Raw genomic sequence first — 14855 nt, 5'->3', positions numbered from 1 at the left:
CCTATGTACAAGAATCTCGTGATATTCGTTTAATCAAACTTGGAAAATAAATGATTTATCCACGTGAAGTGTTTGGATTTTGGGTTCACTTTGGTTGGTACCATGGAAAAATGAATCGGCAGAGATGCAGATTAGGTCATATGATCCATCATTTTCTTTTGGAGAAATTAGGTTCTCGTCCTTCTTTTTACTACTCCATTAATTAAAATCTTATTCCTTTTTAATTTTTGATCAAGGTCTTTGGGTATTAATAATGTCACAGCCCATCCCCGAACTTATTGTATTATATTCTCAATAATGTGAATTGACGGAATTACCCCTGAGGGATGGATCGAGTCATTGGAATTGGGCAAAATATTCGATTTATTTTTATTGCCCTAGTTTATTTTGGTCAAGTTTAGACCTAGATATTTTATGGTTGGTGTTGTAAAATGTTGTTTGATGATGTGTTAGTGTGAGGATCACACACACACCCAAAAGATCTCTCCCTCTCTCCCGTGCCTTCCCTCTCTCTTCTCCTTCTTGGATTTTGCAGAAAATCCGTACAAACGTACGGACAAACCTCAAACCAACCCTTTTATGCATAGATCGAGCTCGTGATTAGTACCATCACTTTCATCTCGTCATTACGAACTCAACCATACCATTTTTTGGACTTGGAAGCTTCGGAAAACCTATGAAAAACCTACCCTGAAATTGGCATTGTTCATGCAAGTTCAAACGAAGAGTTTTTAGAGGATTTTAAGTTCACAGGGAGCTTTAGAAGGTCTTCACGAAGCTCGGGGTAGCTCGCTGGGTAGTTTTGGACGTCGGGATTGTGAATTTCAAGTTTGGCCGGTTTCTCTCGAATTTCTCAGGCGAGATCCCGTGATCTTAAGGACTTTAAACAGGTAAGGAAATGTTCTACAAGTTAAGAGCTTCAATTTGGTACTGGTTTCATGAAATTGGGATGAAAAATGACTGAGATATCAAGGTTTAAACATTTTCCAGTTTTCCGACGACAACGGTGGTCGGCGAGGTTCACTAGAGAAGACAGAAGAATATTCCGTCAAAGTTGATAGAATATTCTTAACGGAGAGTAACGGCGTCAGGTAATTTGGACGGAATATTCCTAACGGCAGTTAGGGTTTCCGTTAGGGTTCCCTACGCGTGGCCGCGCGTATTGCCATGCACTTGCCGGCGTGTGGGTGGTCGGAAAATTATTTTAAAAATATGGGGATGTTCGTGGAGTTGTGTAGATCACAATGGTATATTCAACATCCAATTTGAGTAATGTATGAGAAGTTATTAGCTAGTTAGCTAGTATTGGTAATGTACTTTAAATTAACTTTTTTATAGTTGTTTCGCATATAAGGGAGACTTATCCTGAGGACGAATGCAGTCAAGGGCGACTCGGAGGTTACGACCCTTCGACATACCAGTGAGTGGGCTTTTGGTTTTCAGTATATATTTCTATACTTGATATTTTCCTAGAAAATGCGTTTAAATGAAAGTATGCTTTAAAATGCCATGCATATGAAATTATATTCTGTATATGAATTAGTATATGATGCATAATATATAATTGTGGTGTTGTAGACGCTCAGGTAAGCCAGGTGAGTTATGAATTGTGAATGGGATTAATGTTTGTGATTAATTGAGAAGCTTAGAGCTCATAAACCTGCATCCCGGGTGATTGTGAATTACTAGAGATATAGTACATGCCTGTTTATGATGTCACCTCCCACATCATATGCTCACATTAGATCCAATTTAGGTGCACAATCTTGTCGTACAGACCATCATAGGTGGTTCCGACTCGTAGGTGACTAACGATTTATCACCCAACTATCATGAGAGCGTAGTATTAAGTATAATTATATTACACACAGTCTTGTCGTACAGACCCTTTTAGTGGTTCCGACTTGTGTGCAGTGTAGCGCCGTATAGGTCATTGTAGTGACTCCGACTAGATTAACTAATGAGCTATGAATTCAGCCGTACTGACTTCTACAGAGGTTCCAACTAATATGTTAATTTCCATGAATGTATTCTCACCTGAGTTACTTATTCTGTTTATATCTTCGCATGACATACTTGTAATTATGAATACGTGAAGCATGAATTGACAATTATATATATAGACACACACACACACACACACACACACACATATTTATGTTTATATTCTATTTCTGGGAAATTATACATGTTTTACAGCAAGGGGTTAGAACTTTTGAGAAATGAAATGATTTTGAAAACATTTGTTTTTGCCCACTCACATATTCTGTTTTGTGCCCCTCCAAGTTTTAGGTAGACTTGCTGTTGGTGGCTCACGAGGATTGAACGGAGGTTCTGACAAACTATCACAATGTACGACATCCCTGGGTATCGTTTAATTAGTACTTATTTTCTGGACTGAACTTAGGCTATTTATGCTCTGATTATGTATTCACACGTTCTAGCACTTATCTTAGCTAGTACCCTTATGAATTGGTTTTTAATTATTCGTATTCTCTATTATCTTTATTGCTTATGCACTGTGCACATGGCTACGTCACCCTCACGTGATGGCCAGCACACCCTGACTCGGGTCAGGGTGTGTCAAATAACATCATTAATGATTATTTATATTTATGACTAAATTTTTTATCATATATTTTTAGTTTCAGTTTTAATTTGTACCCATTTATTAATTTCTTTTTGTGCCCATATTTTTTAAAGTTTATTTGTATTTGTACCCATATATATATTGCTAAATGTACCCATGCTAATTATATGTACCCATTCATGTAAAACCTTTTAATCTTAAAATGTACTCATTCTTAAATATACTAATTTGTTATATGTAAAATGTACCTCCTTTATATATATATATAAAATCTATTCAATTTTTTTCTAATCCATTTTTAAACTTATATGGGTACATTCTTTTTTCTTTGATTTTAAAATGTATCAATGTCAAGTTTAATCGAAGAAATTTACTAATGTATTAAGCCTAATGTCCTTTTTTTTTTTTGTGATTTTGAAGAATGTACCCATGTTTTGATACAATAAAATTTTTGGTTAATTTGGATGAATGTACCCATGTTTATATACACACAAACACACAATAGTATATTTATATTTTAATATTTTAATGCCACAAATTATGGTTTTTTTATTTAAAATCTCATTTATATAAACAACTAAAATTTCTAATTTTTACTTTAAAAATATAGTAACGTACATAGAAATAAATTATTACATTAATTTCAGGGACCTCTATCAAAAATTAAAAACCAACAAGGTTTCAATCAAAGAATATTCATAATTAAGGACCACATCCAAAGTCTCCCTTCTCTTTTTAACGAGTATAGGATATAATAAAAGATTTTGAATGTATGAGTAAATATTATTAACCATTTGAGCTTAATTACTTGAATTAACCAACTGGGGTCAAAATGAATGAAACTAACATGGTCTGTAATATGTGAAATATACAACTAAGTTTAAAATACCAACTAACTATTAGTTTCGTGATGTACTTATTTCTGATGTCGAAAGAATTCACTAAGTTCAGATCCTCCTTTTGCTTAATAAAACAAAAACGATGTATTCGTAATCAAATGCCAAATTACACTTTTGTTGCCCTTCATTACGTGACCTCACTTTAATTACCCGTACCCACAACGACAAAAACCAACACTTGCTCTCCCTCTCTATATATTGCTTAATTTTCCATGATTTCATAGTACACAGCGACTTGCTATTGTATAACACCATGGCTCCGGTGAATATAACTTCAATCAAAACGGCATCAAGTGGATTATGGCAAGGTGATAATCCTCTAGACTTCGCCTTCCCACTCTTAATCGTCCAAAGCACCTTAATCATCGTCGTCAGCCGCTTCCTCGCCTTCCTTCTCAAACCCCTCCACCAACCCAAAGTTATCGCCGAGATTGCTGTAAGTCCTACTCTCCTGCTTTATTCGAATGTGAGACATTTTTCAATTTGTAGTGATAAAAATATTTTTGCATGTGTCTTAGTTATTCATATATAGTTAATTCTTGTTATATAGTTCTTTTTTCTCATTAGTCTATTTGTATAGGGTGGAATTTTGCTTGGGCCGTCAGCCTTCGGAAGAAACAAGTATTACCTACACAAAATATTTCCCTCATGGAGCACTCCAATACTCGAAACCGTGGCAAGCATTGGTCTTCTCTTTTTCTTGTTCCTCGTAGGCATTGAGCTCGATTTAAGCTCAGTCCGACGTCGTAGTGGAAGAAGCGCTTTTGGCATAGCCCTCGCTGGCATATCGCTGCCTTTCCTATGTGGCATCGGCGTCGCTGTCGTCCTCCGGAGAACGATCGACGGATCTGACAAGGCCGGCTTCAGTCAGTTCGTTGTGTTCATGGGAGTGTCACTTTCCATCACGGCCTTTCCTGTTCTCGCCCGCATTTTAGCAGAGCTCAAGCTTTTAACTACTAGGGTTGGCGAGATTGCAATGGCTGCTGCCGCTCTGAACGACGTCGCTGCATGGATCTTGCTCGCTCTCGCGGTGGCCTTGGCCAGTGACGGTGATGATGGCCATAAGAAGAGCCCTTTGGTATCAATCTGGGTCCTCCTATCAGGTTTGTATGGTCCAGAGTTCCGACAATATCCTCGATATTTTCTCATATTTTTTTTCCTTTTCACAATTTTCATTTTTATTTTTCATTTCTTTTAATTGAACAATTCGTGTAATTGTACTCCTGATCTACTCCACCAAATTAGATATTTTAGGTACTAGTTTACTTAGAGCATCTCCACTAGTGCTCAAAATTTTGTCAGTATGTCCTCATGGATAGTATTTAGAAGGCTTCCAACTAAGTAGTACATCACGCTGTTTTAATAGAAGTGGTGGGAAATTTTATATTTTAAGTTATTAATTTTTTAGCACACATATCCCACAATTTGTATAGTAACACATGATGTATCATCTTGTGTACTGGTCACGCTGAAAAATCTTTCCTATAATAGAGGAACTCTCCGGAGACCTTAAGAAAATCCCCATCCCCAAACTGGTAGGCTTGCTCGCAGAGCAATTGCTACTGCAGCATCAGGCGTGGGCCTCACACTGCACTTGTGGCTTTTTTTCCCAACAGTCTAGATATCCTCTTGATTTTTTTTCTTGTTTTATCAACGAATCATACTCTAACGAAATTAACAATTTTTTTTTTAATCTTTTAGTTCCTAAATTTAAGGATTCTACTATAAGGATTTCTTATTGAAGACAATATTTGTTTAAGGACCATAATATTCTCTTGAAGCCCCTAAAAGAGTTCTCAAAAGTGGTGGTAGAGACCCTAAAATAGACATGGTCATGTACATGAAACTATTTCACTCACGTATATGTAACTTTTATTAATTTATCTTTCTTAGAAGTGAAACATACTAATTCAATCGTACGCTTATATTCTAACACATTAAATAGTATAATGGTGATAAATTTTTATAGTACACATAGAACTTATTTCTCAACTTAAACTAAATAATTTAATATGTAATACAAAATCTCCCTTTACATTGGGTTTCCCATAAGTAAATCTCACTTTTATTAGAGATAGTATACAATGCGATCACTTATCATTTCTTTAGTATGTATATTTGTTTAATATTCTGTATATTTAGACCTTGGTAACATTGGCATTTACTGCCTTGTGAATATCAGGTGTTGCATTTGTTGCTTTCATGATGGTGGTGATCCGACCGGCCATGAACTGGGTGGCCCGCCTGAGCTCTCCAGAGCAAGATGCAATAGACGAAGCCTATATATGCTTAACCCTAGCCGGAGTCATGGTATCCGGATTCATTACTGACCTAATTGGTATCCATTCTATATTTGGAGCCTTCGTCTTTGGTCTAACAATTCCCAAAGGAGGACAGTTTGCGGAAAGATTGATAGAGAGGATTGAGGACTTTGTGTCCGGCTTGTTGCTTCCACTTTACTTTGCATCAAGTGGGTTGAAGACCGATGTAGCGAAAATACACGGAGGAGGGGCGTGGGGGCTGTTGGTGCTAGTTATATCGATCGCTTGTGCCGGGAAGATATTGGGGACGTTTGCGGTGGCAATGCTATTTATGATTCCGGCTAGAGAATCGTTGACGCTCGGTGTGCTCATGAACACCAAAGGGTTGGTGGAGCTCATTGTTCTCAACATTGGCAAGGAGAAAAAGGTCAGCTAATTATTATTGGTTTAATTTTTACCACAACATTTCAAATAAATATTGACTATGGCAGTGAAATTTAGTAGCCTCACAAAAGTTCCTTTTTCTTGTCCTGTCACACCTAATTTACAAATTAATAATAATGGAAAACGAAAACAAACAAAAATGTGAAGATTGTACTAATTGCCAGAAAGAGAAATTAAACAGTGAATATTAGCAAAAGCTGACCTCTCTTGCTTTCAAATTAAAACAAAGAGGATGTGTCATAGTCATTTAGTGTACCTCCTATAATATGACACTTGAAAAACCATCATTGATTTTTTAAATATAAAAACATAAAAGAGAAATTGTATATTGACGACGATATTTTTCTTGTTGTATTGTGAGTTTTGAACTTTGGACTCAACATCATGAATAAACGAGTTCTATTAATGTCAATATTCATAGTTATCGTGTATGTAAGAACAAATATTCTTAGACCAACTCCAATGGTTGGAGTTAAAACTTAAACTTTTAGTCCATGAAATATAAGTTTTAACTCAGAAACATTTTTTCTCCTCCAATAATTTTAGCCCGAACTGATTAAAGAATGATTTTAGCTAATTTTTTGGTAACTTTTTTAAAAAATAAAATCTATATAGATTATTCTAATATATTTTTATGAATATTTTAACATAAAAATATTTAAATTCTGTTAAATAATGAAAAATCACTAAACCTACCTCATTCTTACATATATGTACCACATGAAAGAACATGGAAAATCACACAACCTACCCCATTCTTAAACACAAATACTTATGTGGGTAGAAAGAAAAAAAAGGAAGAATTGTTTGACGAAAGTGGATTTTGTGTAGATGTTTGAACAAATACATAAATATTTATAGAGTTTTTGGGTGAATTTTGATTTAGATAAAATTTTAAATTGTTTTAGCTGTTGGATTTAATTTTGAGTTGTTAGATCTTCTTTATACTGTTAGATTTACTCATATTCGATCTCAACCGTTAGAGTTTACATATTCATAAATTTGATTTAAAAAATTTAATCTGGAGTGTTGGTTTAACCACGTGGGATGTCTGATAATAAAACATAGTCGTTGGTCTTTTCGTAAGTGGCTGACAACGTCAGCAACTGGGTCCCAACCACTAATCTTGGCTCATTTTTTGGTTAACTTTGGCCCAAAAATAAGTTTTAACCCAAAACCTTTTGTTAGCCCAATGATTAGACAAACTTTGGACGAGTTTAAAACTTAAACTTTGAGTTTTAACCAAACCATTGAAGTTGATCTCATAGATACTAGTATATGCCCACACACAAAATGTATGTGAAATTTTTTTATTTTTGTTTTCAAATTGAAGGAGAGAGGCAGAGAGGAATGGAGAGAGAGAGAGAGAGAGAGAGAGAGAGAGAGTGAAAGGGGTTTATTTTTTAATTTCTTTAAGTTTTTCAAATTAGAGGTGTTAAAAATCACCTGTAGGTGAGGTGTAAACACAAAATATTAAAATTTTGTTTTATAAAATTACGTTACTGCCCTTAATTTTTTTTTTTTTTTTTGTGATAGAAGATTAAATAATTTTTTCACCTTCTTTTGATTGACAAAGAGAGTTTTATTAATATTTAGTTTAGATGAATAAACTTATTTAATCGTATCAGATTAATTAGCGTGGTAATTAAGGTAAGGGTGGCATAGGGTAGGGGGCCATGCTAGGGAATCATTTGAAAACAACAACTCAGCTTTTATCCTCCTCTCTTTGCGATCACTCGTTTACGTTTCAATTATCTGTTAATTTATTAATTAGATCAGGATCAACAACAACAACAGCATATTCACAGGTAATGCAAGTGTGAAAACTTTATATCATCATTTCATTTCTTTGTTTTCCTCTTTTTTTGAAGATTTGGTAAAAGCTTTTGACCAATACATGAATCCTTTGGTGCATTATAACAATTTATCCCCCTGCATGATGGCACGCTTCGATAGTAAAATGTCGTTGAAAAAGATGAGTGACACACACTCAGACTCACACTCACACACACACTTTTTTTTGAAAAAATTAGTATCTAGTATCTAGTTTTTACTGTTCATTGACTAAGATCTTATTAGTTCTCAAATTTTGATTCAAGTCCCTAACATTAATGTGATAATGAATTTACATGTTTATTATATAATTTTTTAATATAAAAATTAGTAATTAATTTAGGGTTTAATACTCACACCTCTATTAAACTTCTAATTAATTTTCAATTCAAACATTTCCAAAATAATAAAAAATTAAATTAAATTAAGTTTGTACCTATTAGTTTTTTATATATATATAAAAAGATTATCAATTTTTTAATCTTAAATGTACCCATTCATATAATTTTTCAAATTTTTTAATCTTAAATGTACCTATTCTCAAATATATCAATTTGTTACATGTAAAATGTACCTTTTTTTTAATATAAAATCCATTCAAATTTTTTAATCCATGTTTAAACTTATATGGGTACATTCTTTTTCGTTGATTTGAGAATGTATCCATGTTTTGGTACAATAACTTTTTTTGTTAATTTTGGTTAATGTACTCATACATATGTGTACACACACACACAATATAATAGAGAGTATAATTTATATTTTATTATTTTTAATCCCATAAATTATGGGTTTTATTTAAAATCTCATTAATATAAACAATTACAAATTTCAATTTTTAATTTTTAGTTAAAAAAATATAGTAACTTACATTATTACATTAATGTCAGGGACCTTAATCAAAAACTAAAAACTAACAAGATTTCAATCAAAGAATATTGATAGCTAGGGACCGCATCCAAAGTGTCCCTTTTTTTTTTTTTTTAAAGGATCAGTTGATGGTTTCGTCACTACAATCTATTCTTGCGGGAGTTGGGAAGACTCATAGAAGCATTTCAGTCTCCTCCTAACTACAATCGCGCGATTTACCACCGTTAGAAATCAAACTCAGGTCGTTCTGTCTGAAATACGGATTGAAATTTGTGACCAACTATTGAGCCATCCTTTAATGATTACACTCACACTCACACATGCCTTTTTTTAAATTATTTTTTTTATCACAAATATACAGTCACTAAAGAATTGATTTAAGGAAGAGGATTCTCTTCGGATTCATTTGTGGGGATTATAGGGATCCCTACATCCTAACTGTTTATCATATATTATGCGGTCAATTTTCGTCAAGTACTATTTATGTTTAAGTTTAAATGTAAAAAGTTAAATAATTTTTAACCACACGATACACGATAAATTATTAAAATGTGAAAATTCCTATAATCCTCACGATTTGGATCCTTGATTTTAAAGTCTCTTTTGGAGACATTACACAGTTTTAGAAATGATTAAAAACATGAATATTGGGTATAGTTTGTCCCGTCTGCCTTGGCTTTTATTGTCAATCCACGAAAAAAAAGTTGGGTTTGTATAAATCAATTATTGGGCAATAACTTTCTATTTGAGGATGTTTTATACAGACAAGTATTGTCTGCTCTACCATTTTTCGTGCTCTCCTGTTTTATGTGATCATTGTTAAGTCACGTCAATATTTTATATTAATTTTTTATAGAGATAATAAGATAAAAATGAATGGTAATATAAAATGTTGACGTAACTTAACCGTAACCACACAAACAAAAGAGCACGGAAAGTAGAAGGGTAGACAATCCTTGTCCGTTTTATATACTTTATAGTAATTGTATGTAGCAGAGCCTTGTCCTTTAAGTTGGTGCATGACCTTTCAAGAAAATGAAAGCATCATTCTTAAAGGTTAAGGTTATTCTGGGAAGATGGAGTGATTTTCTCGGTTCGGATCGGGTTGAAATAAATATTTTAATGCTAATTCAAAAAAGTTCGAAATCAAATGTTAGTTTTATTTTTGTTTTTTTGGGTTATTGGAATTTATTTGTAATTTTTGAAGTCGGTTTTGCCTCGGACGTAATTCGGGTTTACTATAATATTTTGAAATCTTCAAACTTTGTGTCCGCCACTTATTATTTATTATTTCTAAATTTTTGTGATATTTGTTGGCCGTTACGTGTGAGCATGACACAATATCATATTAGACAAAAGAAGACAGGATGTATGATTATGAATCAAAACTGTTGGTTGCATAATATATAATGCAACAACGTATATATTACTTTTTACTTTTGCAGTTTACTCTTAATAAATTGCTTTTTGAAAAAAAAAAAAAACCTAGCAGCGCTTCCTCTCCTTCTCTCTTGCGAACAACAAAAAGTCCATTTCGCCGCCGACCCCTTTCTTAGTTTGGATTTTGTTGCAACCTTTCTTCTTCACAATTTCCTTTTCCCCTTCCTTTCTAGAATTTTTCCTATTTCATTTTCCTTTCTAGAATCTCAGGCCATGCCCTTCGTGGATGGCTTGTTTTCTCGACATGCTTCACCATTATCTAGTCGTTCTTTGTCAAAATTCAAGTGTTTTTCACCGTATTTTGTCTTTTGTAGACTAATCCCTATCCTACAATTGCCATTCTTTAACCCCCAACACCCATCATCTTCCATCTCCTTCATAAGTTCCCCCTCATCGCACACCATTCCTCCCACAACCTTTGCTCAAAACTACAAGCGTTAACCTGATTTGGACACCAGATCTAAATCCTCCCCTCACTACCCCTTGCCCGACTCACATGCTAAATATTGAGCTAAGCATGCTGTGGCTTAGCCCAAAGCGAGGGTGGTTTAAATGGCCCATTAGCCCCATCTCCTTCTAAGTTGCATGTGTTTTTGGTTCTTCTTGCTACTGTGTGGTCTGTGAAGGTGCTTTGAATTTCGTGGTACTCTTTTGATGCGGCGTTTTTGGTGGTAAAATTTGGTTGGGGCATCTTGTAAGATCCCACATCGACCAACGGAGAGGGGGGTGATGTGCCTTATATGTACATGCCCACCTCTATATAGCACGAGGCATTTTGGGGACTCACTAGCTTCGGATTCCATCGGAACTCAGAAGTTAAGCGAGTTCAGGCGAGAGCAATCTTAGGATGGGTGACCCACTGAGAAGTTCTCGTCTGAGTTCTAAAAAAAAAAAATCATGAGGGCGTGGTCGGGATCCAAATCGAACAATATTGTGCTACGACAGAGTCGGTCTTGGATGTGACACATCTTTTTTGTTACGGATTGAAATTTTTTGTGTTGCAATGCCTTCATCGAATCCAACGTGGAGTTGAATTTCTTAGAGCAACTACCTTTGTGGTTGCTGGCAAGGTGGTAGTGGCGGCAGCGGGGCATTAGTTGCATTCTGCCTTTGCAGGATAAGGATTTGGGGTCTCATTTTTGTTTTTTGTCTTTTTGTTGAACGAGTTTTTGGCTATCCCCAATTTTTATTCGGTTGTTTGTTCATTGTTGTAATGTGTATTGGGCCTTTCCTCATCCAATGAAATATGGGAACTTTAATGAAAAGCTCCCGGTACTGTTCACTTTAACGAAAAACCACATTTTTACACTAAAAAGTCAATTCTGGTACTATTCACTTTACCCTTTATTTTGTCCTTATCGTTAAAGCTCAAAGTTTTCAAGCCATTTTCATTAGTTTTCTTATGAAATATTTGTTGTATTTGAAATAAAAAATAAGGATTTTTTTAACTTTAATCCTTCAAGAAGATTGAAATTTAAAATAAACCTGGTGTTAGATTACATATTGATTATAATCCCTTGATGTGTCCTTAATTCAAAATAATTAATGTGCATCTTATTTAATGTCTCCTATTAAATATTTAAATATATTAATATACAAATTTTAATTTATTTTTTTGACCAAAAAAGAGTTTTTTAATTTATTAATTTTATTTAACATTCTTCAAACTTGAAAGATCCAATTAATGTACCTAAATGTTAGTACTGAAATGTGTGTACATAATTGTATTATATTGAACTAATGTATTTAAATGTTAGTATCGAAATGTATGCACCGAAATGTATTATATTAAATTAATGTACCTAAATGTGTATACCGAAATGTATTATAATGAATTTAATGTACCTAAAATGAAGAAGATAAAGTACATCAAAATATATTGTATAACAAAAATTAGTTTATCTAAATGTTTACAACAAAATATATTAAAATAAATGAAATGAAAATGAAAATGAAAATGAAATAAAATTAATACATTAAAAATTAGGAAGAAAAAGAGAAATAATTCAAAATATAACTAATAAATGAGGTTATTAATGTATTAAGAAACTAAAATTAGATTTTGATCTTACTTATGATTTTAATCTAAAAGTCATCTTTACCAAGAATTAAAATGAAATTTTCTATAAAAACTTTTGCAACCTTCTGTTAATGAATTATTTTAAATTTAATCTCAGGTGCTTAATGATGAGACATTTGCTATTCTAGTCCTCATGGCACTCTTTACCACCTTTATCACAAGTCCACTAGTGATGGCCATTTACAAGCCTGCACGTGGCGTCTCAGTTCGCACTCATCGCAAGCTCCGTGATCTGTCAACCACTGTATCCTTCAAGGACGAACTTCGAGTCCTGGCGTGTGTCCATGGGCCTGCCAATGTGCCCTCACTCATTAGCCTCATTGAGTCCATCCGAAGTGCCAAGAAAGCGCAACTCAAACTCTTCCTCATGCGCCTTGTGGAGCTCACGGAGCGATCTTCTTCCATCATCATGGTCCAACGGGCTCGAAAGAACGGCTTTCCCTTCTTTAATAGATTCGGCCGAGGTGCCTGGAGCGACGGCGTTGTTTCCGCCTTCCAGGCCTATAGCCAACTGGGGCGAGTCTCGGTCCGACCCACAACTGCAATATCACCCATGTCCACAATGTACGAGGATGTTTGCCATACGGCGGAAGACCAGAGGGTGGCGATGATCATCTTGCCATTCCACAAACAATGGAGGCGAGACGGCGATAATCATGAAGCGACGGAGATTGTGAGCCAGGCCTGGCGAGGGGTCAACCAGAGGGTGCTTCAAACTGCACCGTGCTCAGTTGCAGTGCTCGTGGATCGTGGATTTGCTAACACCAGAACCCAGCGGATTTGCATTGTGTTTTTCGGTGGGCCCGATGATCGGGAGGCCTTGGAGTTAGGCGGTAGGATGGCCGAACACCCGACAATTAAAGTGACGGTTGTGAAATTTGTTGAGAAAGAGGGTTTGGAGAGTAATGGTCTCATGTTAAAGCCTTCTCCCTCCGAGTCTACCGAGAATAGCTATAGTTTCTCCACAGCTAAAATGGACCGAAAGAAAGAAAAGGTACGCATATTGCATGATGTTACCTCTCGTTCAATACCCTTTCTACGACGTGACATGTGAGATGGTAGTCTGAGCTCTGAGGGGTATCAAACAGTTGCAGAGATCTATTTGATTATTCACAATTGCACCCTTGTCGCATGGGTGTGATACACTAAATGATTAGTCAAATCAACACAGGTCCGTACAATTTACAAAACGGGGATCACACAACACACAAGTATAGTATGTTTATTCTATTTAAGTACGTATTAATCATTTGTAAATTTTGCTAATCAGGAACTGGATGAGGAAGCAGTGGCTGAGTTCAGAAGCAAGTGGGATGGGAAAGCAGAGTGCGTAGAGAAGGTGGCAGCCAATAATATTGTGGAGGGGGTTTTGGCGATAGGAAGTAGTGGAGATCATGATCTGTTAATTGTAGGCAAAGGAAGATTCCCGTCACGCATGGTAGCAGAACTTGCCGACCGCCATGCAGAGCATGCAGAGTTAGGCCCCATTGGAGACATATTGGCTTCATCAGGCCATGGTGTGGTCTCATCAGTGCTTGTGATTCAACAACATGACGTAGCTCATTCCGTGGAGGCTCCAGTGTCGAAGGTTGTGCATGGTGATTACGAAGGGTTCGTCGCAGATGAGTCCTCCAGTACTGTGCTTGAGATGTCTAAGGAATCTGTGTGACCTAATTCACTAATTAACAAGTACAAATAAGTGGTTACAAGTTTCCTTTTCTTTGTTTTTTGGTCGAATAAGTTTCCTTTTGAGAGTGGGTTTCCTGAGATTTGTAGCCAAGAGAACTATCTTACGAGGATTTCTTCATTCTCTGAAATTCATCGGCAGGGCCACATAGTTAAGAATTAGTGTATGAAATTATACAAAGCTACTTTGATATTCTCTTCGAACATGAGCAGGGTTGGTCCATAGATTTTTAAAATCTCAATTAATTTAGTGCATATTTGATCAAGCTCTTAATTTTTTTACTAAAAGAAATACAAAAAGATATAAATAGTTCATAAAATTGAAAATACCGCAGCATACTATAAATAAAGCAACAGTAGTAATTATAGTTTATAAAATTGGCATTTTGGGCAAAAAATTAAGCAACAACAGTTATTATAGTTCATAAAATTGAAAATATAGCGGTATACCATAACTAAGCAAAAAAAAATTCAAATTCAAACATATTGAGTAATTTTGTAGGAAATTTTTATTTCATTATTTAGTAAAGTATATATCCTTTAAAATAATTAGGATGTTGTGACACGACTGTGAACACGAATTTTTCCTGAAACAAATGAGACAAGAACAACGTGCACAAAATAATATTTGTATTTGATGATTTTGGGTTACAATTGTGAACACAAAAATTTCCTGAAACGAAAGAGACAAGAACAACGTGCACAAAATAATATTTGTATTTGATGATTTTGGGTTACAATCTCTCTCTATT

General features: G+C 34.9%; 1 protein-coding gene and 1 long non-coding RNA gene across 3 annotated transcripts; both read left to right on the top strand.

Moving 5' to 3' along the window:
* Nucleotides 1–472: 472 nt before the first annotated feature.
* Nucleotides 473–1398, top strand: LOC139195176 (uncharacterized). The gene is made up of 3 exons (XR_011579812.1): nt 473–890; nt 991–1247; nt 1339–1398. It is a non-coding gene; the product is annotated as an uncharacterized lncRNA (long non-coding RNA).
* Nucleotides 1399–3425: 2027 nt separating this feature from the next.
* On the top strand, nt 3426–14307 carry LOC103433392 (cation/H(+) antiporter 20-like). Of its 2 annotated transcripts, none has more exons than XR_011580101.1 (5): nt 3426–3925; nt 4070–4592; nt 5672–6177; nt 12515–13588; nt 13688–14307. XR_011580101.1 is itself a non-coding variant. In XM_029101166.2 (5 exons), exons 1-5 carry the CDS (start codon nt 3743–3745, stop codon nt 14084–14086), a joined length of 2508 nt encoding a protein of 835 aa, XP_028956999.1. In that variant the 5' UTR covers nt 3426–3742; the 3' UTR covers nt 14087–14307. The 2 variants fall into 2 exon arrangements, 1 of the variants encoding a protein (XP_028956999.1); XM_029101166.2 differs by having other exon boundaries at nt 12515–13411.
* Nucleotides 14308–14855: the final 548 nt, after the last annotated feature.

The sequence above is a fragment of the Malus domestica genome, chromosome 04 (genome assembly GCF_042453785.1).
Source record: "Malus domestica chromosome 04, GDT2T_hap1".
In the NCBI taxonomy this organism is placed as follows: domain Eukaryota; kingdom Viridiplantae; phylum Streptophyta; class Magnoliopsida; order Rosales; family Rosaceae; genus Malus; species Malus domestica.
The sequence above is the reverse complement of the archived record's forward strand: the minus strand, read 5'-3'. Positions and strand labels throughout refer to the sequence as shown.

Coding starts and splice junctions, on each gene's coding strand:
- LOC103433392 (XM_029101166.2), top strand. CDS start 3,743: ATGGCTCCGGTGAATATAACTTCAATCAAAACGGCATCAAGTGGATTA. Junction 3,926..4,069: donor AAGTTATCGCCGAGATTGCT/GTAAGTCCTACT, acceptor CTATTTGTATAG/GGTGGAATTTTGCTTGGGCC. Junction 13,412..13,687: donor TGGACCGAAAGAAAGAAAAG/GTACGCATATTG, acceptor TTTGCTAATCAG/GAACTGGATGAGGAAGCAGT.